This window comes from Mobula hypostoma, assembly GCF_963921235.1.
Source record: "Mobula hypostoma chromosome 23 unlocalized genomic scaffold, sMobHyp1.1 SUPER_23_unloc_1, whole genome shotgun sequence".
Classification (NCBI taxonomy): domain Eukaryota; kingdom Metazoa; phylum Chordata; class Chondrichthyes; order Myliobatiformes; family Myliobatidae; genus Mobula; species Mobula hypostoma.
In genome coordinates, this window is record NW_026948154.1 from 233,109 (window position 1) to 257,541 (window position 24,433).

The 24,433-nt window shown below is 50.8% G+C and overlaps 1 protein-coding gene across 1 annotated transcript in view; it reads left to right on the forward strand.

The window, feature by feature from the left end:
• Positions 1–24,433, forward strand: part of LOC134341306 (leucine-rich repeat-containing protein 75B-like) — a 94,559-nt gene that overhangs the window by 62,397 nt on the left and 7,729 nt on the right. Inside the window, exon 2 of the mRNA XM_063039184.1 lies at positions 13,710–13,838. Within this exon, the coding sequence (XP_062895254.1) occupies positions 13,710–13,838 (129 nt within the window). The remainder of the gene's footprint in view (positions 1–13,709; positions 13,839–24,433) is intronic.

Below are 24,433 nucleotides of genomic sequence, written 5' to 3' on the forward strand. Positions count from 1 at the left end.
CCACACTACAGTATAGAGACAGTCCATCAGCACGTCCATCCATCCATCCCATCTAATCAAACTCTACAGTATAGAGACAGTCCATCAGCACATTCATCCATCCATCCAATTGTAATAACAGATGCCGGTGCAGAGACAGTCCATCAGACCGTTCATCCAGTCCTCCAATTGTAATAGCATGCTACAGTATAGACACAGTCCATCAGCACATCCATCCATCCATCCCATTGTGATAACACACTACGGTATGGAGACACACCATCAGCTCATCCATCCATCCCATTGTAATAACACACTGCAATATAGAGACAGTCCATCAGCACATCCATCCATCCATCCATCCCATTGTAATCACACAGTGCAGTATAGAGACAGTCCATCACCACATCCATCCATCCATCCCATTGTAATAACACACTACAGTATAAAGAGAGTCCATCAGCAGATCCATCCATCTTATTGTGTTAACACACTACAGGAAAGAGACAGTCCATCAGCCCATCCATCCATCCGCTTGTAATCAGACACTACAATATAGTGATGGTCCATCACATCCATCCATCCATTCCATTGTAATAACACACCACAGTGTAGAGAAAGTCCATCAGCCCATCCATCAATCCATTCAATCATAATAACAGGCTACAGTATAAAGATAGTCCATCAGCACATCCATCCAACCCATTGTAATAACACACGACAGAGAAGAGTCAGTCCTTGAGCACATTCATCCACCCATCCCATTGAGATAAAACACTACTGTATAGACGCAGTCTATCATCCCATCCATCCATCCTATTGTAATAATACACTACAGTATAGAGACAGTCCATCAGTCCATTCATCCATCCATCCCATTGTAGTACACACTACGGTATAGAGAGAGTCCATCAGCCCATCCATCCATTTCATTGTAATAACACATTGAAGTATAGAGACAGTCCATCAGCATATCCATCCATGCATCCCATTGTAATCACACACTACTGTATGGAGACACACCAGCATCTGATCCATCCATGCCATTGTAATAACACACTATAGTATGAAGAGAGTCCATCAGCCCATCCATCCATCCATCCCATTGTAACAACACACGACAGTTTAGAGACAGTCCATCAGCCCATCCATCCATCCATCCATCCATCCTATTGTAATAACACACTACAGTATGGAGACACACCATCAGCTCATCTATCCATCCCATTGTAATAACACACTACAATATAAAGAGAGTCCATCAGCACATCCATCCATCCTATTGTAATCACACAGTGCAGTATCGAGACAGTCCATCACCACATCCATCCATCCATCCCATTGTAATAACACACTACAGTATAAAGAGAGTCCATCAGCACATCCATCCATCTTATTGTGTTAACACACTATAGGAAAGAGACAGTCCATCAGCCCTCCATCCATCCGCTTGTAATCAAACACTACAGTATAGTGACGGTCCATCACATCCATCCATCCATCCCATTGTAATAACACACTACAGTTAAGAGACGGTCCATCAGCACAGCTGTCCACCCCATTGTAATAACACACTACACTATAAAGACAGTCCATCAGCACATCCATCCATCCATCCCATTGTAATAACACACTACAGTTAAGAGACGGTCCATCAGCACATTCATCCATCCCATTGTAATAACTCACTACAGTATGGAGACAGTCCATCAGCCCATCCATTCATCCATCCCATTGTAATCACACACTACTGTGTGGAGACAGTCTATCAGCACAGCCATCCATCCCATTGTAATAACACACTACAGTATACAGATAGTCCATCAGCCCATCCATCCATCCTATTGTAATAACACACTACAGTATAGAGACAGTCCATCAGCACATCCATCAATCCATCCATCCCATTCTAATAACACATTACAGTATGACACAGTCCATCAGCACATCCATTCATCCATCCCATTGTAATCACACACTACTGTGTGGAGACAGTCTATCAGCACAGCCATCCATCCCATTGTAATAACACACTACAGTATACAGATAGTCCATCAGCCCACAAACCATCCCATTGTTATAACACACTAGGATATAATGACAGTCCATCAGCACATCCATCCATCCATCCATCCATCCCATTGTAATCACACGACAGTATAGAGACAGTCCATCAGCCCATCCATCCATCCCATTGTAACAACTCACTACACTATGGAGGCAGTCCATTAGCATCCCATCCATCCCATCCTTCCCATCCATCCCATTGTAATAACACACTGCGGTATAGAGACAGTCCATCAGCACATCCATCCATCCATCCCATTGTAATAACACACGACAGCTCAGAGACAGTCCATCAGCCCATCCATCCGTCCCATTGAAATAACACACGACAGTATAGAGACAGTCCATCAGCACATCATCCATCCCATTGTAATGACACACGAAAGTGCAGAGACAGTCCATCAGCACATCCATCTATCTATTCAATTGTAATAACAAGCTACAGTATAGTGACAGTCCATCAGCCCATCCATCCATCCATCCCATTGTAATAACACATGACAGTTTAGAGACAGTCCATCAGCACATCCATCCATACATCCATCCTATTGTAATAACACACTACAGTATGGAGACACACCATCAGCTCATCCATCCATCTCATTGTAATAACGCACTACAATATAAAGAGAGTCCATCAGCACATCTATCCATCCTATTGTGTTAACACACTACAGGAAAGAGACAGTCCATCTGCCCATCCATCCATCCATCCATCCCATTGTAATCACACAGTGCAGTATTGAGACAGGCCATCACCACATCCATCCATCCATCCCATTGTAATAACACACTACAGTATAAAGAGAGTCCATCAACACATCCATCCATCTTACTGTGTTAACACACTACAGGAAAGAGACGGGCCATCAGCCCATCCATCCATCCGCTTGTAATCAGACACTACAGTATAGTGACGGTCCATCACATCCATCCATCCATTCCATTGTAATAATACACCACAGTGTGGAGAAAGTCCATCAGCCCATCCATCAATCCATTCAATTGTAATAACAGGCTACAGTATAAAGACAGTCCATCAGCACATCCATCCAACCCATTGTAATAACACACGACAGAAAAGAGACAGTCCTTGAGCACATTCATCCATCCATCCCATTGTAATAACACACTACAGTATACAGTCCATCAGCACATCCATCCAACCCATTGTAATAACACATGACAGAAAAGAGTCAGTCCTTGAGCACATCCATCCAACCATCCCATTGAGATAAAACACTACTGTATAGAGGCAGTCTATCAGCCCATCCATCCATTCTATTGTAATAACACACTACTGTATAGAGACATACCATCAGATCATCCATCCATCCCATTGTAATAACACATTACAGTATAGAGACAGTCCATCAGCATATTCATCCATGCATCCCATTGTAATCACACTCTACTGTATGAAGACAGTCTATCAGCCCTTCCATCCATCCATTCCATGTAATAGCTCACTACAGTATGCAGACAGTCCATCAGCACAGCCATCCATCCATCCCATTGTAATAACACACTACAGTATACAGACAGTCCATCAGCCCATCCATCCATCCCATTATAATAACACTATACAGTATACAGATGGTCCATTAGCACAGCCGTCCATCCTATTGTAATAACACACTACAGTATAGAGACAGTCCATCAGCACATCAATCAATCCATCCATCCCATTCTAATAACACATTACAGTATGACACAGTCCATCAGCACATCCATTCATCCATCCCATTGTAATCACACACTACTGTGTGGAGAGAGTCTATCAGCACAGCCATCTATCCCATTGTAATAACACTCTACAGTATAGAGACAGTCCCTCAGCACATCCATCCATCCGATTGTAATGACACACGAAAGTGCAGAGACAGTCCATCAGCACATCCATCCATCCCATTGTAACAACTCACTACACTATGGAGGCCGTCCATTAGCATCCCATCCATCCCATCCTTCCCATCCATCCCATCCTTCCCATCCATCCCATTGTAATAACACACTGCAGTATAGAGACAGTCCATCAGCACATCCATCCATCCATCCCATCGTAATAACACACGACAGCTCAGAGACAGTCCATCAGCCCATCCATCCGTCCCATTGAAATAACACACGACAGTATAGAGACAGTCCGTCAGTACATCCATCCATCTATTCAATTGTAATAACAAGCTACAGTATAGTGACAGTCCATCAGCCCATCCATCCATCCATCCTATTGTAATAACACATGACAGTTTAGAGACAGTCCATCAGCACATCCATCCATACATCCATCCTATTGTAATAACACACTACAGTATGGAGACACACCATCAGCTCATCCATCCATCTCATTGTAATAACGCACTACAATATAAAGAGAGTCCATCAGCACATCTATCCATCCTATTGTGTTACCACACTACAGGAAAGAGACAGTCCATCTGCCCATCCATCCATCCATCCATCCCATTGTAATCACACAGTGCAGTATCGAGACAGGCCATCACCACATCCATCCATCCATCCCATTGTAATAACACACTACAGTATAAAGAGAGTCCATCAACACATCCATCCATTTTACTGTGTTAACACACTACAGGAAAGAGACGGGCCATCAGCCCATCCATCCATCCGCTTGTAATCAGACACTACAGTATAGTGACGGTCCATCACATCCATCCATCCATTCCATTGTAATAATACACCACAGTGTGGAGAAAGTCCATCAGCCCATCCATCAATCCATTCAATTGTAATAACAGGCTACAGTATAAAGACAGTCCTTGAGCACATCCATCCACCCATCCCATTGAGATAAAACACTACTGTATAGAGGCAGTCTATCAGCCCATCCATCCATTCTATTGTAATAACACACTACAGTATAGAGACAGTCCATCAGCCCATCCATCCATTCTATTGTAATAACACACTACAGTATAGAGACATACCATCAGCAAATCCATCCATCCCATTGTAGTAACACACTATGGTATAGAGAGAGTCCATCAGCCCATCTATCCATCCCATTGTAATAGTACTTTACAGTATAGAGACAGTCCATCAGCATATGCATCCCATTGTAATCACAGACTACTGTATGAAGACAGTCTATCACCCCTTCCATCCATCCATTCCATTGTAATAGCTCACTACAGTATGCAGACAGTCCATCAGCACAGCCATCCATCCATTCTATTGTATTAACACCCTACAGCTTAGAGACAGTCCATCATCCCATCCAACCATCCCGTTGTAATAACACACTACAGTATACAGACAGTCCATCAGCCCATCCATCCATCCCATTATAATAACACTATACAGTATACAGACAGTCCATCAGCCCATCCATCCATCCCATTGTTATAACACACTACACTATGGAGACAGTCCATTAGCATCCCATCCATCCCATCCTTCCCATCCATCCCATTGTAATAACTCACTACAGTATGGAGACAGTCCATCAGCACATCCATCCATCCATCCCATTGTAATAACACACAACAGCTCAGAGACAGCCCATCAGCCCATCCATCCATCCCATTGTAATAACACACGACAGTATAGAGACAGTCCATCAGCCCATCCATCCATCCCATTGTAATAACACACTTCTTTATAGAGACAGTTCATCAGCCCATCCATCCATCCCATTGTAATTACTCACTACAGTGTAGAGACGGTCCATCAGCCCACCTAACCCATGCTGAACTGTAATTCTACAGGTCTCATTGACCTGCATCTGAACCATAGTCCTTTGAACCGCTCCCATCTCTGTACTTACTCAAACTTCCCTTAAATGTTGAAACCGATCCCACATCCACAACTTTTGCAAACTGTGAAAATGCCTGAAGGTTTTATTTCTGTGTCCCATCAGCCTGTATTCCCAGGTCCCTTGCACACCGTATTTGCAGGTATCTCATCACTTGAAATGTATTTTCGTTGCTCTGAAACGTTGCGCGGCTCTGCTGGCAGTCAGGCAGATACCATACCTGCCCTCCGCCCCATTTCGTGGTGATGGAAAAGCCACGACCCAACACATACATTGGTGTGAGGTATTATAGTTTGCTCTGAAAAAATAGTGGAAGTAAATGGAGAACCAAACTAAACATGCCTTGAAGCACCCAGGCACAGACTTCTGAAAGTGGTCAGGAACGTCAGAATCAGGTGTTTAATCCCCACACCTGAAGTTACAGTGGATGTGCTAAAAATGGTTATATTAAAAAAGTACCTACAACTGGAAAAGTATTGACAGTGATTATATTCCTAATTATTGGTGAATAAAATTCACTTGCCTTCATCTGTAACTATTAATACACATCAACAATTTTCTGAAAAATCCTGAGAAAGTGCCTGAAATTTTGACAGAAGGTAAAACATGTTTCTTAGCTAAAGAAGAAATAACTAATGACCCATCAAAATATTGTCCTATTAGTTGTTTACAGACTATATATAAAATGGTAACATCATGCATCTCACAACTTATCAGCACTCACTTGGATACAATATACTTACAGAAGAGCAGAAAGGATGCTCTAAGGGCATGAAAGGATGTAAATAACAATGGAGAAAAAGCAGAAATCTTTAAGGTTGTTATATTAATTACCAAAAAGTGTTTTATTCTATCCCATACTCATAGTTAACAGAGGCTCTATATGTATGTAAACTACATGCAATACCTGTCAAATTCCTGCAACATGTGATGAAACATTGGTGTACTACAGTCACGCTGTCTTTTAACAGCCAGAAAAGAGCAACCACCATTATCAAAATAAAGCGAGGCTTTTTCCAGGGTGACTTTAAGTCCACTATCATTTCGTCCAGCTTTAAACCCGCTCTCTAATCTACTGAATCAGACAAAACTTGGGTATCAAATCAGAGACATCTGAATGAATTATACCTTGACACACATACATGGATGATTTGAAATTATATACTCCTTCAACAGTAAAGCAAAATATTAGAACTATTTTCAAAAGATACAAACATGAGCTTTGGACTGGATACGTGCAGAACATTAAACACAACGAAAGATGCAATAGAGCCAGTAGAATACAAAACAGAACAGCAGATACAATACAACCGATGGATGAATATGAAACACTTAAGCACCTGGGATATCAAAACAGATCACAGTGCGATAAACAGAAATCTTTCGACAGAATTCACTTCAAAGCTTAAGAAAATCTGCCAAACAGATCTCAACAGTAAAAATATAACAAAGGCAATAAACACTTTTGCTGTCCCCTTATGAATGTATTTTGGCATAATACCTTGTTCTGAAACAGATCTGGAAAATTTACAAAGAAAAATAAGAACGGAAATAATAAATTTCAGGAAGCACTCTGTACACTCAAACACACTTGGATTAACACTACCTAGGACATAGGGAGGAAGAGGAATAACAGATATTAAAACTTTATACACTAGTCTGATAAGACTTCTAAGAATATAGTTTCATCAACAAAAACAGGATTCAGCACTGCATGCCAGCATATTCAATTCTGATAAGAAGTACACACCACTAAACAGAACGCACAACCCAGGAAAATGAAGACATTATCACTACAGAAGACAAAGTTAACCAATGGAAGAGCATGCTCTTCCATGGAAGACATCCCCATGATCAGAACAGACTTGATGTTGACAAGAACATTGAACACCTGTGGCTCAGAGTTGAAGATCTCTTCCCAGAAACATGGGTTCCTTGTGGCAATACGGGACCAAGTGGTTAACACAAAAGGATTATTAAAAATACATAATAAAAGAGCAACAAATTCAAGACAATAAATGCAGAAAATGCCAAGAGAAACCAGAAGCAATCTGACACACTACAGGATCCTGTGACAGTTTAACTCAATCTGATTACATGCACAGGCACAATCAAATGGAAAATATTATTCACCAAAATCTTCCTTTAAAATACAAACTCATAAATTGCATCAGATCCTACTATAAATACAAGCCTGATCCAGTTTTAGATTCAGAGTCCAACAAGTTATATTATGACGGATCTGGTATTACAGATTGGACAATCCATAATAACTGTCTGGTTATAATAATACAGGATAAACAAGCGAGAACAACTTACTGAATAGATATAGACATTCCAAACACACATAACTTACAGAAATCAATAAGTGAAATACTCCAGAAATATGTTTAATTTAAAGAGGAAATTGAAAGACTATGGAATATGAACAGGGTATTTATTGTCCCGGTAGTAATATCTACAACCACTATCATCCCAAAGTCACTACACAATAGCATTAAGCAATTCAGCCTACACAGAAATATTTATGTGGATATCCAGAAAGCCACAATACTAAACACCACTGGAATAATCTGAAGGTTTAGCAATTAACAAATGAGTGTGCTTAGCCATGCCCAGCCTTTACCTCAGGTTTCACCAGCCTGAGCTGAGAAAAAATAAATAAATAAGTATTGATAACATGAGATGAAGACTCCTTAAAGCGAGTCCATAGATTGTAGGAACATTTCAGTGATGGGGCAAGTGAAGTTATCTCCTCTGGTTCAAGAATCTGATGATTGAGGGATAATAACTGTTCCTGAAGTTCATGGTGTAAGTCCTGAGGCTTCTGTACCTTCTTCCTGATGGTAGCAGCAAGAAGAGAGCATGTCCTGGGTAGTGGGGGTCCCTAATGATGGAAGCCGTTCTCTTGCCCCATGTAGTTGTGTTCAATGGTAGGGATGCTTTACCTGTAATGGACCAGGTCATATCCACTACTTTTTGTATGATTTTCTGTTCAAGGGCATTGATGTTTCCATACCTGCAGCCAGTCAATATACTCTCCGTCACACGTTTATAGAAGCTTGTCAAAGTTTTAGGTGTCATGCCAAATCTTCACAAACTTCTAAGTAGAGGCGCTGCTGGGCTCTCTTCATAATTGCACCTACCTGCTGGGTGCAGGACAGTTCCTGTCGAGCTCTTCCACCGAGGAATTCTAAGTTGCTGACCATCTCCATCTCTGATACCCCAATGAGGACTGGTTCATGGACCTCCAATTTCCTCTTCCTGGTCAGTAATTAACTCCTTCGTTTTGCTGATATTGAGAAAGAAGTTGTTGAAGTCATCTCTCATCCGCCTTTGCTCCAAAGAGAAAAGCTCTCACTTGCTCAATCTTTCCTCATAAGACATGCTCTCTAATCCAGACAGCATCCTGGTAAATCTCTTCTGCACCCTCTTTAATGCTTCCTCATCCTGTGCCAAGGAACTCCAGTGCCCAGGAATGGAAAAGACACAGTCCCTCACAGGCAAAGCCCTCACCACCCCTGAGCACATCTACAAGGAGTTCTGCCACAGGAAAGCAGCATCTATCAATGAGGACTACCCCATCTCCCCACTGTCCAGGACAGGCTGTCTTCTCGCTGCTACCATTGGGCAGGAGGTAGAGGAGCCTCAAGTCCCACACCACCAGGTTCAGGAACAGTCATCAGGCTCCTGAAGCAGCTTGGATAACTTCACTGAGCACAACCTATGGACTTACTGTCAGAGGCTCTACACACATTTTCAAGATTCAAGATTGTTTAAGGAGAACAAAATAATTGTTTCTCTGAGTCTGATGCAGGACCAAAAAAACACAGAAGTTAAAAGTCACAATCATAAAAGAGCAATGTACATAAGATAGCTCATTTGATTGCATGTCCACAGAGGCAGTCCATAAGGTGACTGACAAGAAATAATACAATAGTGGTGGAGTTGGTGGGTGGAGGTGTTGATCAGCCTTACCACTTGGGGAAAGTAACCATTTTTGAGTCTGGTGGTCCTGGCCTGGATGCTATGCACCCTCCTCCCCGATGGGGGTGACAAGCAGTCTTGAGCAGGGTGGGTCAGATGTTACGAGCCCTTTTCTGAATATACGTCCATGATAGCAGGTAGGCTGGTGCCAGTGCTGGGTTGGGCAGGTTTGACTACCTGTTGTAGAGCCTTCCTGTGCGCCACAGTGCAGTTTCCATACCGTGCGGTGATGCAGCTGGTCAGGATGTTCCCTACTGCACATCTGAAGGGCGAGATGAGCCAGTTCCAGCTCTCCTCAGCCTTCTCGGAAAGGAAGTGTGATGAGCTTGCTGGGCAGTGTAGGGTGTATTCTGGGAGCATGAGATGTTACGTGTGATGTGCACTACAATGAGTTTCAAACCATTCGCAGTTTCCATTGCTGTGCCATTGATGCAATGGGATATGTGAGTTCTCCTATAATTGATAACCACCTCCTTTGTCTTATGGACGTTGAGAAAGAGGTTATCTACCTGGCAGCAGGCCTGGAACTCTTCCACCTCCTCTCTGTAGGCCACCTCGTTGTTGTTGGTAATGAGCCCCACCATGGTCATGTCATCAGTAAATTTGACAGTGTCATTACTCTGGTGGTTGGCTGTGCAGTCATTGTGAGCAGAGTGTGAAGCAGTGGGTTCAGCACACAGTCATTGTGAGCAGAGTGTGCAGCAATGGGCTCAGCACACAGTCATTGTGAGCAGAGTATGCAGAAACGGGTTCAGCACACAGTCATCGTGAGCAGGCTGTGCAGCGGCAGGCTGAGCACACAGTCATTGTGAGCAGAGTGTGCAGCGGCAGGCTGAGCACACAGTCATTGTGAGCAGAGTGTGCCGCAACGGGCACAGCACACAGTCATTGTGAGCAGAGTGTGCAGCGGTGGGCACAGCACACAGTCATTGTGAGCAGAGTGTGCAGCGGTGAGCTCATCACACAGTCATTGTGAGCAGAGTGTGCAGCAATGGGTTCAGCACACAGTCATTGTGAGCAGAGTGTGCAGCGGTGGGCACAGCACACAGTCATTGTGAGCAGAGTTCAGCAACGGGCTCAGCACACAGTAATTGTGAGCAGAGTGTGCAGCAACAGGCTCAGCACACAGTCATTGTGAGCAGAGTGTGCAGAAGTGGGCTCAGCACACAGTCATTGTGAGCAGAGTGTGCAGCAACGGGCTCAGCACAGTCATTGTGAGCAGAGTGTGCAGCAACGGGTTCAGCACACAGTCATTGTGAGCAGAGTGTGCAGCAACAGGCTGAGCACACAGTCATTGTGAGCAGAGTGTGCAGCAACGCGTTCAGCACACAGTCATTGTGAGCAGAGTGTGCAGCAACGGGCTCAGCACACAGTCATCGTGAGCAGGCTGTGCAGCGGCAGGCTGAGCACACAGTCATTGTGAGAAGAGTGTGCAGCGGCAGGCTGAGCACACAGTCATTGTGAGCAGAGTGTGCCGCAACGGGCACAGCACACAGTCATTGTGAGCAGAGTGTGCAGCAACGGGTTCAGCACACAGTCATTGTGAGCAGAGTGTGCCGCAACGTGGTCAGCACACAGTCATTGTGAGCAGAGTGTGCAGCGGTGGGCACAGCACACAGTCATTGTGAGCAGAGTGTGCAGCAACGGGCTCAGCACACAGTCATTGTGTGCAGAGTGTGCAGCAGTGGGCTCAGAACAGTCATTGTGAGCAGAGTGTGCAGCAGTGGGCTCAGAGTAGTCATTGTGAGCAGAGTGTGCAGCGGTGGGCTCATCACACAGTCATTGTGAGCCGAGTGTGCAGCAACGGGCTCAGCACACAGTCATTGTGAGCAGAGTGTGCAGCAGTGGGCTCAGAACAGTCATTGTGAGCAGAGTGTGCAGCAACAGGCACAGCACACAGTCATTGTGAGCAGAGTGTGCAGCGGTGGGCTCATCACACAGTCATCGTGAGCAGAGTGTGCAGCAACGGGCTCAGCACACAGTCATTGTCAGCAGAGTGTGCAGCAGAGGGCTCAGAACAGTCATTGTGAGCAGAGTGTGCAGCAACAGGCACAGCACACAGTCATTGTGAGCAGAGTGTGCAGCGGTGGGCTCATCACACAGTCATCGTGAGCAGAGTGTGCAGCAACGGGCTCAGCACAGTCATTGTGAGCAGAGTGTGCAGCGGCAGGCTGAGCACACAGTCATTGTGAGCAGTGTGTGCAGCGGCAGGCTGAGCACACAGTCATTGTGAGCAGAGTGTGCAGCAACGGGCACAGCACACAGTCATTGTGAGCAGAGTGTGCAGCAATGGGTTCAGCACACAGTCATTGTGAGCAGAGTGTGCAGCAATGGGTTCAGAACAGTCATTGTGAGCAGAGTGTGCAGCAACGGGTTCAGCACACAGTCATTGTGAGCAGAGTGTGCAGCAACGGGCTCAGCACACAGTCATTGTGAGCAGAGTGTGTAGCGGTGGGCACAGCACACAGTCATTGTGAGCAGAGTGTGCAGCAACGGGGTCAGCACACAGTCATTGTGAGCAGAGTGTGCAGTAACGGGTTCAGCACACAGTCATTGTGAGCAGAGTGTGCAGCAACGGGTTCAGCACACAGTCATTGTGAGCAGAGTGTGGAGCAACGGGCACAGCACACAGTCATTGTGAGCAGAGTGTGCAGCGGCAGGCTGAGCACACAGTCATTGTGAGCAGAGTGTGCAACAACGGGCTCAGCACACAGTCATTGTGAGCAGAGTGTGCAGCAACGGGCTCAGCACACAGTCATTGTGAGCAGAGTGTGCAGCAATGGGTTCAGCACAGTCATTGTGAGCAGAGTGTGCAGCAACGGGCTCAGCACACAATCATTGTGAGCAGAGTGTGCAGCAATGGGTTCAGCACAGTCATTGTGAGCAGAGTGTGCAGCAATGGGTTCAGCACAGTCATTGTGAGCAGAGTGTGCAGCGGCAGGCTGAGCACACAGCCCTGTGGGGTGGGGGCTGTGTTGAGGGTGATGAAGAGGGAGGAGTGATCGTGCAGCCTGACGATCTGAGGTCTGTTGGTCAGGAAGTCCAACACGCAGTCACTCAGTGGCATATTTAGACTGAGGAGTAGGAGTTTGCTCACCAAGGTCTGTGGAACAATAATGTTGAATGCCGAACTGAAATCCAGAAACAGGATTTTGACAGAAGTTGTCAGTATTATTTATTTTTTATTTCCACAATTTGTCTTCTTTTGCACATTGGTTGTTTTTCACTCTCAATTTATGTGTAGATTTTCATAAATTCTATTGTATTGTTTTATTTTCATGCAAACGTCTACAAGGAAATTAATCCCATGGTAGTATTATAATGTATACATACTTTGATAATAAATTTACTTCATTATTTTATTTCAGCTGAATGTCGATCTCAGCCCTTTCAGATTGGCTTAACCAATCCGGACTTGTGCTGGTGCAGGTTACCAGCTGATCAGGATGAGTGGAAGCTGGATTTCATTCTTTGATTGTAAACAAGAAACACTGTAAGGGAAAGAGAGGATGTTTCTGTTGAACGATCTTTTTCCCAGCCCACCTCACATGTTGTATTTGAGTAATTTGCTTTCAGTGTATTGGTCAGGAGGTTGGCGGGGTGAGGGTGGGGAGGGGTGACGAATGGGACACATGGGGCTGGAGTAAAGTGATCCCCTGGAACTGGCTCAGAAAGAGGCAGCTGGCGCTGGCTGAAGAGAGTTGTTTAAGGAGCACCTCAATAGAGAACTGATTTGGGGAACAACATGGAGGGGAAGGGATTCAAGGGGTAGTGGTAGCTTTGGAAGAGATTGTGAAATCACAAGGAGTTCAGATAGAAGGACTGAGGTGGAAAGAATCAATGGGGAATCATGTGATGGGTTTCAGTCTCTGATCAGCTGTCTTCTCTCCTGCAGGACCTGGGCTTGGAAGGCACATCTTTGAACGATGTCCTTTATAAACACACAGCCTTCCTGAATCTGGTGGATCCCATTTCTCATGACCTACTGATGAACCTGGCCCGAGATATCCAGTGCCCCAAGAAGGTGAGAGAGATGTGGGGGTGACAATACTCCTGCAAATTCACACTCAGGAAATTGGCACATGTACGGAGATCATTTCATCACATTGGTGCAATGAGGTAGAACAAGAAGAAAATGCAGAATCAACTGTTACAGTTACAAAGTGCAGTGCAGTTAGACAACTATGAGCAACGTCGATTGTGAAGTCCAGGGGCCATCTAATTGCATGAGGCCACTGTCCAATAGTCAGGTAACAGTGGGGTAGAAGCCTGGTGCTACAGACTTTCAGGCTTTTGCCAGATGAGAAAGGAGAAGAGAGAACGTCTGGGGCAGCTGGGGTCTTTGATTAGACTGACTGCTTCACTGAGACAAAGGGAAGAGTAGGTAGAGTTGGTGAGATGTCCCAGGCTGTGTCCACTTATTGTGGGAGAGGAGAACGTGCCAGATGGAATGAGGGTCAGGGTCACTGGCGACGGAGGGGTGACGCCGGACTGCGCCTGGGTTGGGGTCACTGGTGACGGTGGGGTGACACCGGACTGTACCTGGGTCGGGATCACTGGCGACGGTGGGGTGACACCGGACTGTGCCTGGATCGGGGTCACTGGTGACGGTGGGGTGACACCGGACTGTACCTGGGTCAGGTTCACTGGTGACGGTGAGGTGAGAACGGACTGTGCCTGGGTCGGGGTCACTGGTGACGGTGGGGTGACACCGGACTGTACCTGGGTCAGGTTCACTGGCGACGGTGGGGTGACACCGGACTGTACCTGGGTCAGGGTCACTGGCGACGGTGGGGTGACACCGGACTGTGCCCGGGTCAGGGTCACTGGTGACGGTGGGGTGACACCGGACTGTGCCTGGGTCAGGGTCACTAGGAACTGTGGGGTGACGCCGGACTGTGCCTGGGTCAGGGTCACTGGGAATGGTGGGGTGACGCCGGACTGTGCCTGGGTCAGGGTAACTGGCGATGGTGGGGTGACACTGGACTGTGCCTGGGTCAGGGTAACTGGCAACGGTGGGGTGACGCCGGACTGTGCCTGGGTCAGGGTCACTGGCGACGGTGGGGTGACACCGGACTGTGCCTGGGTCGGGGTGACACCGGACTGTGCCTGGGTCAGGGTCACTGGCGACGGTGGGGTGACGCCGGACTGTGCCTGGGTCAGGGTCACTGGGAACGGTGGGGTGACACCGGACTGTGCCTGGGTCAGGGTCACTGGCGACGGTGGGGTGACACCGGACTGTGCCTGGGTCGGGGTGACACCGGACTGTGCCTGGGTCAGGGTCACTGGTGACGGTGAGGTGACACCGGACTGTGCCTGGGTCGGGGTGACACCGGACTGTGCCTGGGTCAGGGTCACTGGCGACGGTGGGGTGACACCGGACTGTGCCTGGGTCAGGGTCACTGGTGACGGTGAGGTGAGAACGGACTGTGCCTGGGTCGGGGTGACACCGGACTGTGCCTGGGTCAGGGTCACTGGCGACGGTGGGGTGACACCGGACTGTGCCTGGGTTGAGGTGACACCGGACTGTGCCTGGGTCGGGGTGACACCGGACTGTGCCTGGGTCAGGGTCACTGGCGACGGTGGGGTGACGCCGGACTGTGCCTGGGTCAGGGTCACTGGTGACGGTGAGGTGAGAACGGACTGTGCCTGGGTCGGGGTCACTGGTGACAATGGGGTGACACCGGACTGTGCCTGGGTCAGGGTAACTGGCGACGGTGGGGTGACGCCGGACTGTGCCTGGGTCGGGGTCGCTGGCGACGGTGGGGTGACGCCGGACTGTGCCTGGGTCGCGGTCACTGGCGACGGTGGGGTGACACCGGACTGTGCCTGGGTCAGGGTCACTGGCGACGGTGGGGTGACGCCGGACTGTGCCTGGGTCAGGGTCACTGGCGACGGTGGGGTGACACCGGACTGTGCCTGGGTCGGGGTCACTGGCGACGGTGGGGTGACGCCGGACTGTGCCTGGGTCAGGGTCACTGGCGACGGTGGGGTGACACCGGACTGTGCCTGGGTCAGGGTCACTGGCGACGGTGGGGTGACACCGGACTGTGCCTGGGTCAGGGTCACTGGTGACGGTGGGGTGACACCGGACTGTGCCTGGGTCGGGGTGACACCGGACTGTGCCTGGGTCAGGGTCACTGGCGACGGTGGGGTGACACCGGACTGTGCCTGGGTTGAGGTGACACCGGACTGTGCCTGGGTCGGGGTGACACCGGACTGTGCCTGGGTCAGGGTCACTGGCGACGGTGGGGTGACACCGGACTGTGCCTGGGTCAGGGTCACTGGTGACGGTGAGGTGAGAACGGACTGTGCCTGGGTCGGGGTCACTGGTGACGGTGGGGTGACGCCGGACTGTGCCTGGGTCAGGGTCACTGGCGACGGTGGGGTGACACCGGACTGTGCCTGGGTCAGGGTCACTGGTGACGGTGAGGTGAGAACGGACTGTGCCTGGGTCAGGGTCACTGGTGACGGTGAGGTGAGAACGGACTGTGCCTGGGTCGGGGTCACTGGTGGCAATGGGGTGACGCCGGACTGTGCCCGGGTCAGGGTCACTGGTGATGGTGGGGTGACGCCGGACTGTGCCTGGGTCGGGGTGACACCGGACTGTGCCTGGGTCAGGGTCACTGGCGACGGTGGGGTGACACCGGACTGTGCCTGGGTCAGGGTGACACCGGACTGTGCCTGGGTCAGGGTCACTGGGATGGTGGGGTGACGCCGGACTGTGCCTGGGACAGGGTAACTGGCGACGGTGGGGTGACACCGAACTGTGCCTGGGTCGGGGTCGCTGGCGACGGTGGGGTGACACCAGACTGTGCCTGGGTCAGGGTCACTGGCGACGGTGGGGTGACACCGGACTGTGCCTGGGTCGGGGTGACACCGGACTGTGCCTGGGTCAGGGTCACTGGCGACGGTGGGGTGACACCGGACTGTGCCTGGGTCGGGGTGACACCGGACTGTGCCTGGGTCAGGGTCACTGGCGACGGTGGGGTGACACCGGACTGTGCCTGGGTCGAGGTGACACCGGACTGTGCCTGGGTCGGGGTGACACCGGACTGTGCCTGGGTCAGGGTCACTGGGATGGTGGGGTGACGCCGGACTGTGCCTGGGACAGGGTAACTGGCGACGGTGGGGTGACACCGAACTGTGCCTGGGTCGGGGTCGCTGGCGACGGTGGGGTGACACCGGACTGTGCCTGGGTCAGGGTCACTGGCGACGGTGGGGTGACACCGGACTGTGCCTGGGTCGCGGTGACACCGGACTGTGCCTGGGTCAGGGTCACTGGCGACGGTGGGGTGACACCGGTCTGTGCCTGGGTCGGGGTGACACCGGACTGTGCCTGGGTCAGGGTCACTGGTGACGGTGGGGTGACACCGGACTGTGCCTGGGTCAGGGTCACTGGTGACGGTGAGGTGAGAACGGACTGTGCCTGGGTCGGGGTGACACCGGACTGTGCCTGGGTCAGGGTCACTGGCGACGGTGGGGTGACACCGGACTGTGCCTGGGTCGAGGTGACACCGGACTGTGCCTGGGTCGGGGTGACACCGGACTGTGCCTGGGTCAGGGTCACTGGCGACGGTGGGGTGACGCCGGACTGTGCCTGGGTCAGGGTCACTGGTGACGGTGAGGTGAGAACGGACTGTGCCTGGGTCGGGGTCACTGGTGACAATGGGGTGACACCGGACTGTGCCTGGGTCAGGGTAACTGGCGACGGTGGGGTGACGCCGGACTGTGCCTGGGTCGGGGTCGCTGGCGACGGTGGGGTGACGCCGGACTGTGCCTGGGTCGCGGTCACTGGCGACGGTGGGGTGACACCGGACTGTGCCTGGGTCAGGGTCACTGGCGACGGTGGGGTGACACCGGACTGTGCCTGGGTCAGGGTCACTGGCGACGGTGGGGTGACACCGGACTGTGCCTGGGTCAGGGTCACTGGCGACGGTGGGGTGACACCGGACTGTGCCTGGGTCAGGGTCACTGGTGACGGTGGGGTGACACCGGACTGTGCCTGGGTCGGGGTGACACCGGACTGTGCCTGGGTCAGGGTCACTGGCGACGGTGGGGTGACACCGGACTGTGCCTGGGTCGGGGTGACACCGGACTGTGCCTGGGTCAGGGTCACTGGTGACGGTGGGGTGACGCCGGACTGTGCCTGGGTCAGGGTCACTGGTGACGGTGAGGTGAGAACGGACTGTGCCTGGGTCGGGGTGACACCGGACTGTGCCTGGGTCAGGGTCACTGGCGACGGTGGGGTGACGCCGGACTGTGCCTGGGTCAGGGTCACTGGTGACGGTGGGGTGACGCCGGACTGTGCCTGGGTCAGGGTCACTGGTGATGGTGGGGTGACGCCGGACTGTGCCTGGGTCAGGGTCACTGGTGACGGTGAGGTGAGAACGGACTGTGCCTGGGTCGGGGTCACTGGTGGCAATGGGGTGACGCCGGACTGTGCCTGGGTCAGGGTCACTGGTGATGGTGGGGTGACGCCGGACTGTGCCTGGGTCGGGGTGACACCGGACTGTGCCTGGGTCAGGGTCACTGGCGACGGTGGGGTGACACCGGACTGTGCCTGGGTCAGGGTGACACCGGACTGTGCCTGGGTCAGGGTCACTGGCGACGGTGGGGTGACACCGGACTGTGCCTGGGTCGAGGTGACACCGGACTGTGCCTGGGTCGGGGTGACACCGGACTGTGCATGGGTCAGGGTCACTGGGATGGTGGGGTGACGCCGGACTGTGCCTGGGACAGGGTAACTGGCGACGGTGGGGTGACACCGGACTGTGCCTGGGTCGGGGTCGCTGGCGACGGTGGGGTGACGCCGGAATGTGCCTGGGTCGGGGTCACTGGCGACGGTGGGGTGACACCGGACTGTGCCTGGGTCAGGGTCACTGGCGACGGTGGGGTGACACCGGACTGTGCCTGGGTCGGGGTGACACCGGACTGTGCCTGGGTCAGGGTCACTGGCGACGGTGGGGTGACACCGGACTGTGCCTGGGTCAGGGTCACTGGCGACGGTGGGGTGACACCGTACTGTGCCTGGGTCAGGGTCTCTGGCGACGGTGGGGTGACGCCGGACTGTGCCTGGGTCAGGGTCACTGGGAACGGTGGGGTGACGCCGGACTGTGCCTGGGTCAGGGTCACTGGCGACGGTGGGGTGACGCCGGACTGTGCCTGGGTCAGGGTCACTGGCGACGGTGGGGTGACACCGGACTGTGCCTGGGTCAGGGTCACTGGCGACGGTGGGGTGACACCGGACTGTGCCTGGGTCAGGGTCACTGGTGACGGTGAGGTGTGAACGGACTGTGCCTGGGTCGGGGTGACACCGGACTGTGCCTGGGTCAGGGTCACTGGCGACGGTGGGGTGACGCCGGACTGTGCCTGGGTCAGGGTCACTGGTGACGGTGAGGTGAGAACGGACTGTGCCTGGGTCGGGGTCACTGGTGATGGTGGGGTGACGTCGGACTGTGCCTGGGTCGGGGTCACTGGCGACGATGGGGTGACACCGGACTGTGCCTGGGTCGGGGTCACTGGCGACGATGGGGTGACACCGGACTGTGCCTGGGTCAGGTTCACTGGTGACGGTGGGGTGACACCAGACTGTGCCTGGGTCGGGGTCACTGGTGACGGTGAGGTGAGAACGGACTGTGCCTGGGTCGGAGTGACACCGGACTGTGCCTGGGTCAGGGTCACTGGTGACGGTGAGGTGAGAACGGACTGTGCCTGGGTCGGGGTGACACCGGACTGTGCCTGGGTCAGGGTCACTGGCGACGGTGGGGTGACGCCGGACTGTGCCTGGGTCAGGGTCACTGGTGACAGTGGGGTGACGTCGGACTGTGCCTGGGTCAGGGTCACTGAGAACGGTGGGGTGACGCCGGACTGTGCCTGGGTCGGGGTCACTGGCGACGGTGGGGTGACACCGGACTGTGCCTGGGTCGGGGTCACTGGCGACGATGGGGTGACACCAGACTGTGCCTGGGTTGGGGTGACACCAGACTGTGCCTGGGTCAGGGTCGCTGGTGACGGTGGGGTGACACCGGACTGTGCCTGGGTCAGGGTCGCTGGTGACGATGGGGTGACACCAGACTGTGCCTGGGTCAGGGTCGCTGGTGACGGTGGGGTGACACCGGACTGTGCCTGGGTCAGGGTCGCTGGTGACGATGGGGTGACACCGGACTGTGCCTGGGTCAGGGTCACTGGCGACGGTGGGGTGACACTGGACTGTGCCTGGGTCGGGGTGACACCGGACTGTGCCTGGGTCAGGGTCACTGGCGACGGTGGGGTGACACTGGACTGTGCCTGGGTCGGGGTGACACCGGACTGTGCCTGGGTCAGGGTCGCTGGTGACGATGGGGTGACACTGGACTGTGCGTGGGTCAGAGTCACTGGCGACGGTGGGGTGACTGCTGGTCTGAGCTGGTTGACAGTGGGGTTCTCCATAGAACAGTATGTCACCCGAACAGGCTGTTCATCCCAGAAAGTTGTGCAGAACCAGCTAAAAAGTAAATCAAAAACCCCAAAAACCTACCCCTCCTACCAACATCTATCCCCTCCATCTTTCTCATATTCATGTGCCCATCTAAATGTCTCTTAAACGCCTGTAATACATTTGCCTTTACCACTATACCAGGCAGTGCATTCCAGGCAACCACTGCTGTCTGAGTGAAAAACTCACATCTCCTTTGAACTACGCCCTCTCACCTTCAATGCATGCCCTCTGGTATTAGATATTTCAACCTGGGAAAAAGATGCTCCCTGTCTACTCCATCTATTCCTCTCATAAATCTGTGTCACATCTCCCCTGAGTGTCCACTGCCCCAGAGAAAACAACCTATGTTTATCCATCCTCTCATGATAGCACATTTCCTGTAAACCAGGCAGCATCCTGGCGAACCTTCTCTGCACCCTCTCCAAAACCCCAACGTCCTTTCTATAGTGAAGCAATTAGAAATGTATGCAATACTCCAGATAGGGCCTAATCAGTGTTTTATAAAGTTGTGATATAACCTCTGACTTTTGAACTCAAAGCCTTGACTAAAAGCAAGCATTCCATAAGCTTTACCCAGCCTATCGACCTGTGTAGCTACTTTCCAGGACCCCTAGGATCTCTCTGCTCAGCAACATTAAGGGTCTTGCCCTTAACAGTGTACTGTCTCTTTGCAAAACCTCACATTTATTTGGATTACACTCCATCTGCCATTTCTCTGCCCATATCTGCAACTGATCTATATTACACTGTACTGTTTGCCAGTCTTCTTTCTCACACCATCCATAACTCCACCAATCTTGGTATCATCCACAAACTTACTACAGTGGAAAGCAGCCAGTGAGTGAGTGGAGCTTTGAGGCTTTGACTCGAGAGATTCTGGCAGTTTTGGCAGTTGGTCTGTGCAATCAAGTCAATCAAGATTTGAATAGATCAGCAGAAAGCCGTTGATTAGACAATCAGGATTTGAAGCGCTCAGACTCAGCAGAAAGCAGCTGATTGGGCAGTCGAGGTCAGGTGACCAAGCATTTTGAAAAGCTCAAACAGATAAATAGAGGGGTAGCTCACGTGAGGGGGCCAGTGAAGGAGTGGAGCTTTGAGGCTTTGACGAGAAGAGGCAGAGGACAAGCTTGCTCGCAGTTAGTTTTTACAATGTCTCCTGAGACAGTGATGTGCCTCTCATGTGAGATGTGGCAGTCTTGGGGGAACGCCCCTCTCCCGCAGAGTCACATCTGCCAGAAGTGCATACGGCTGGATGATCTGGAATATTGTGTAAGGAATCTGGAGCAGCAGCTGGATGACCTTTGACTCATAAGGGAGAATGAGGCAGTCATATGAGAGCTACAGGGAGGTAGTCACACCTAGGCTGTCAGAAGCAGGTCGTTGGGTGACAGTCAGAGGGGGGAAAGCAAAGGTGAGCAGACAGGTAGTGCAGAGCACCCCTGTAGCCATTCCCCTGAATAATAAGTTTACCGTCCTGGATACTGTTGGCGGGGACGACCGAACAGGTGTGAGCCACTGTGGTAGGGCCTCCGGCACTGAGTCTGACCCTGTGGTGCAGAAGGGTGGGACGGAGAAGAGGAGAGCTGTCGTCATTGGAGACTCTATAGTCAGGGGAGCAGACAGGAGATTTTGTGGACGTGAGAAGGACCCCCGCATGGTTTGTTGCCTCCTGGGTGCCAGGGTCCGGGATGTCTCTGACCGGGTGCACGACATCCTGGTACGAGAGGGAAAGCAACCAGAAGTCGTGATACATGTTGGGACCAACGACATAGGCAGGAAGAGGGATGAGGTCCTGAAGTGTGAGTTTTGGGAACTAGGCAGAAGGCTGAAGAACAGGATCTCAAGGGTGGCGTTCTCAGGATTGCTGCCAGTGCTATGTGACAGTGATGGTAAGAATTGGAGGAGATGGCAGTTGAATGCATGGCTGAGGAGTTGGTGCAGGGAACAGGGTTTTAGATTTTTAGATCATTGGGATCTCTTCTGGGGAAGGTGGGACCTGTACAGATTGGTTGGGTTGCACCGGAACTCGAGGGGGAGCAATATCCTTGCAGGTAGGTTTGCCAGCATGGCTTCGGATGGTTCATACTAATTTGCAAGGGGGATCAGACCCGCAGCGGTAGAGCAGTGAAAGAAGTGTATGGAGTAAAGCCAGATCTAACATACAGAGAGGCTTTGAGGAAAGAGAAGCAGAATAAACAGTGTAAAGACAGTAAGGTAGAAGGGCTGAAATGTGTGTACCTCAATGCAAGAAGCATCAGGAACAAAGGTGATGAACTGAGAGCTTGGATACATACATGGAATTATGATGTAGTGGCCATTACAGAGACTTGGCTGGCACCAGGGCAGGAATGGATTCTCAATATTCCTGGATTTCAGTGCTTTAAAAGGGATAGAGAGGGTGGAAAAAGGGGAGGAGGGGTGGCATTACTGGTCAGGCACACTATTACAGCTACAGAAAGGGTGGGTAATGTAGCAGGATCCTCTTTTGAGTCAGTATGGGTGCTAGTCAGGAACAGGAAGGGAGCAGTTACTCTACTGGGGGTATTCTATAGGCCCCATGGTAGCAGCAGAGATACAGAGAGCAGATTGGGAGGCAGATTTTGGAAAGGTGCAAGAATAACAGGGTTGTTATCATGGGTGACTTTAACTTCCCGAATATTGATTGGCACCTGATTAGTTCCAAGGGTTTAGATGGGGCAGAGTTTGTTAAGTGTGTCCAGGACGGATTCCTGTCACAGTATGTGGACAGGCCGACCAGGGGGAATGCCATACTAGATCTAGTACTAGGTAATGAACCGGGTCAGGTCACAGATCTCTCAGTGGGTGAGCATCTGGGGGACAGTGACCACCGCTCCCTGGCCTTTAGCATTATCATGGAAAAGGATAGAATCAGAGAGGACAGGAAAACTTTTAATTGGGGAAAGGCAAATTGAGGCTATAAGGCTAGAACTTGTGGGTCTGAATTGGGATGATGTTTTTGCAGGGAAATGTACTATGGACATGTGGTCAATGTTTAGAGATCTCTTGCGGGATGTTAGGGATAAATTTGTCCCGGTGAGGAAGATAAGGAATGGCAGGGTGAAGGAACCATGGGTGACAAGTGAGGTGGAAAATCTAGTCAGGTGGAAGAAGGCAGCATACATGAGGTTTAGGAAGCAAGGATCAGATGGGTCTATTGAGGAATACAGGGAAGCAAGAAAGGAGCTTAAGAAGGGGCTGAGAAGAGCAAGAAGGGGGCATGAGAAGGCCTTGGCGAGCAGGGTAAAGGAAAACCCCAAGGCATTCTTCAATTATGTGAAGAAAAAAAGGATGACAGGAGTGAAGGTAGGACCAATTAGAGATAAAGGTGGGAAGATGTGCCTGGAGGCTGTGGAAGTGAGCGAGGTCCTCAATGAATATTTCTCTTTGGTATTCACCAATGAGAGGGAGCTTGATGGTGAGGACAATATGAGTGAGGTTGATGTTCTGGAGCTTGTTGATATTAAGGGAGAGGAGGTGTTGGAGTTGTTAAAATACATTAGGACAGATAAGTCCCCAGGGCCTGATGGAATATTCCCCTGGCTGCTCCACGAGGCGAGAAAAGAGATTGCTGAGCCTCTGGCTAGGATCTTTATGTCCTCGTTGTCTACAGGAATGGTACGTGAGGATTGGAGGGAGACGAATGTTGTCCCCTTGTTCAAAAAAGGTAGTAGGGATAGTCCGGGTAATTAGTGAGCCTTACGTCTGTGGTGGGAAAGCTGTTGGAAAAGATTCTTAGAGATAGGATCTATAGGTATTTAGAGAATCATGGTCTGATCAGGGACAGTCAGCATGGCTTTGTGAAGGGCAGATGGTGTCTAACAAGCCTGATAGAGTTCTTTGAGGAGGTGACCAGGCATATAGATGAGGGTAGTACAGTGGATGTGATCTATATGGATTTTAGTAAGGCATTTGACAAGGTTCCACATGGTAGGCTTATTCAGAAAGTTAGAAGGCATGGGATCCAGGGAAGTTTGGCCAGGTGGAATCAGAATTGGCGCCTGCAGAAGGCAGAGGGTGATGGTGGAGGGAGTACATTCAGATTAGAGGATTGTGACTAGTGGTGTCCCACAAGGATCTGTTCTGGGACCTCTACTTTTCGTGATTTTTATTAACGACCT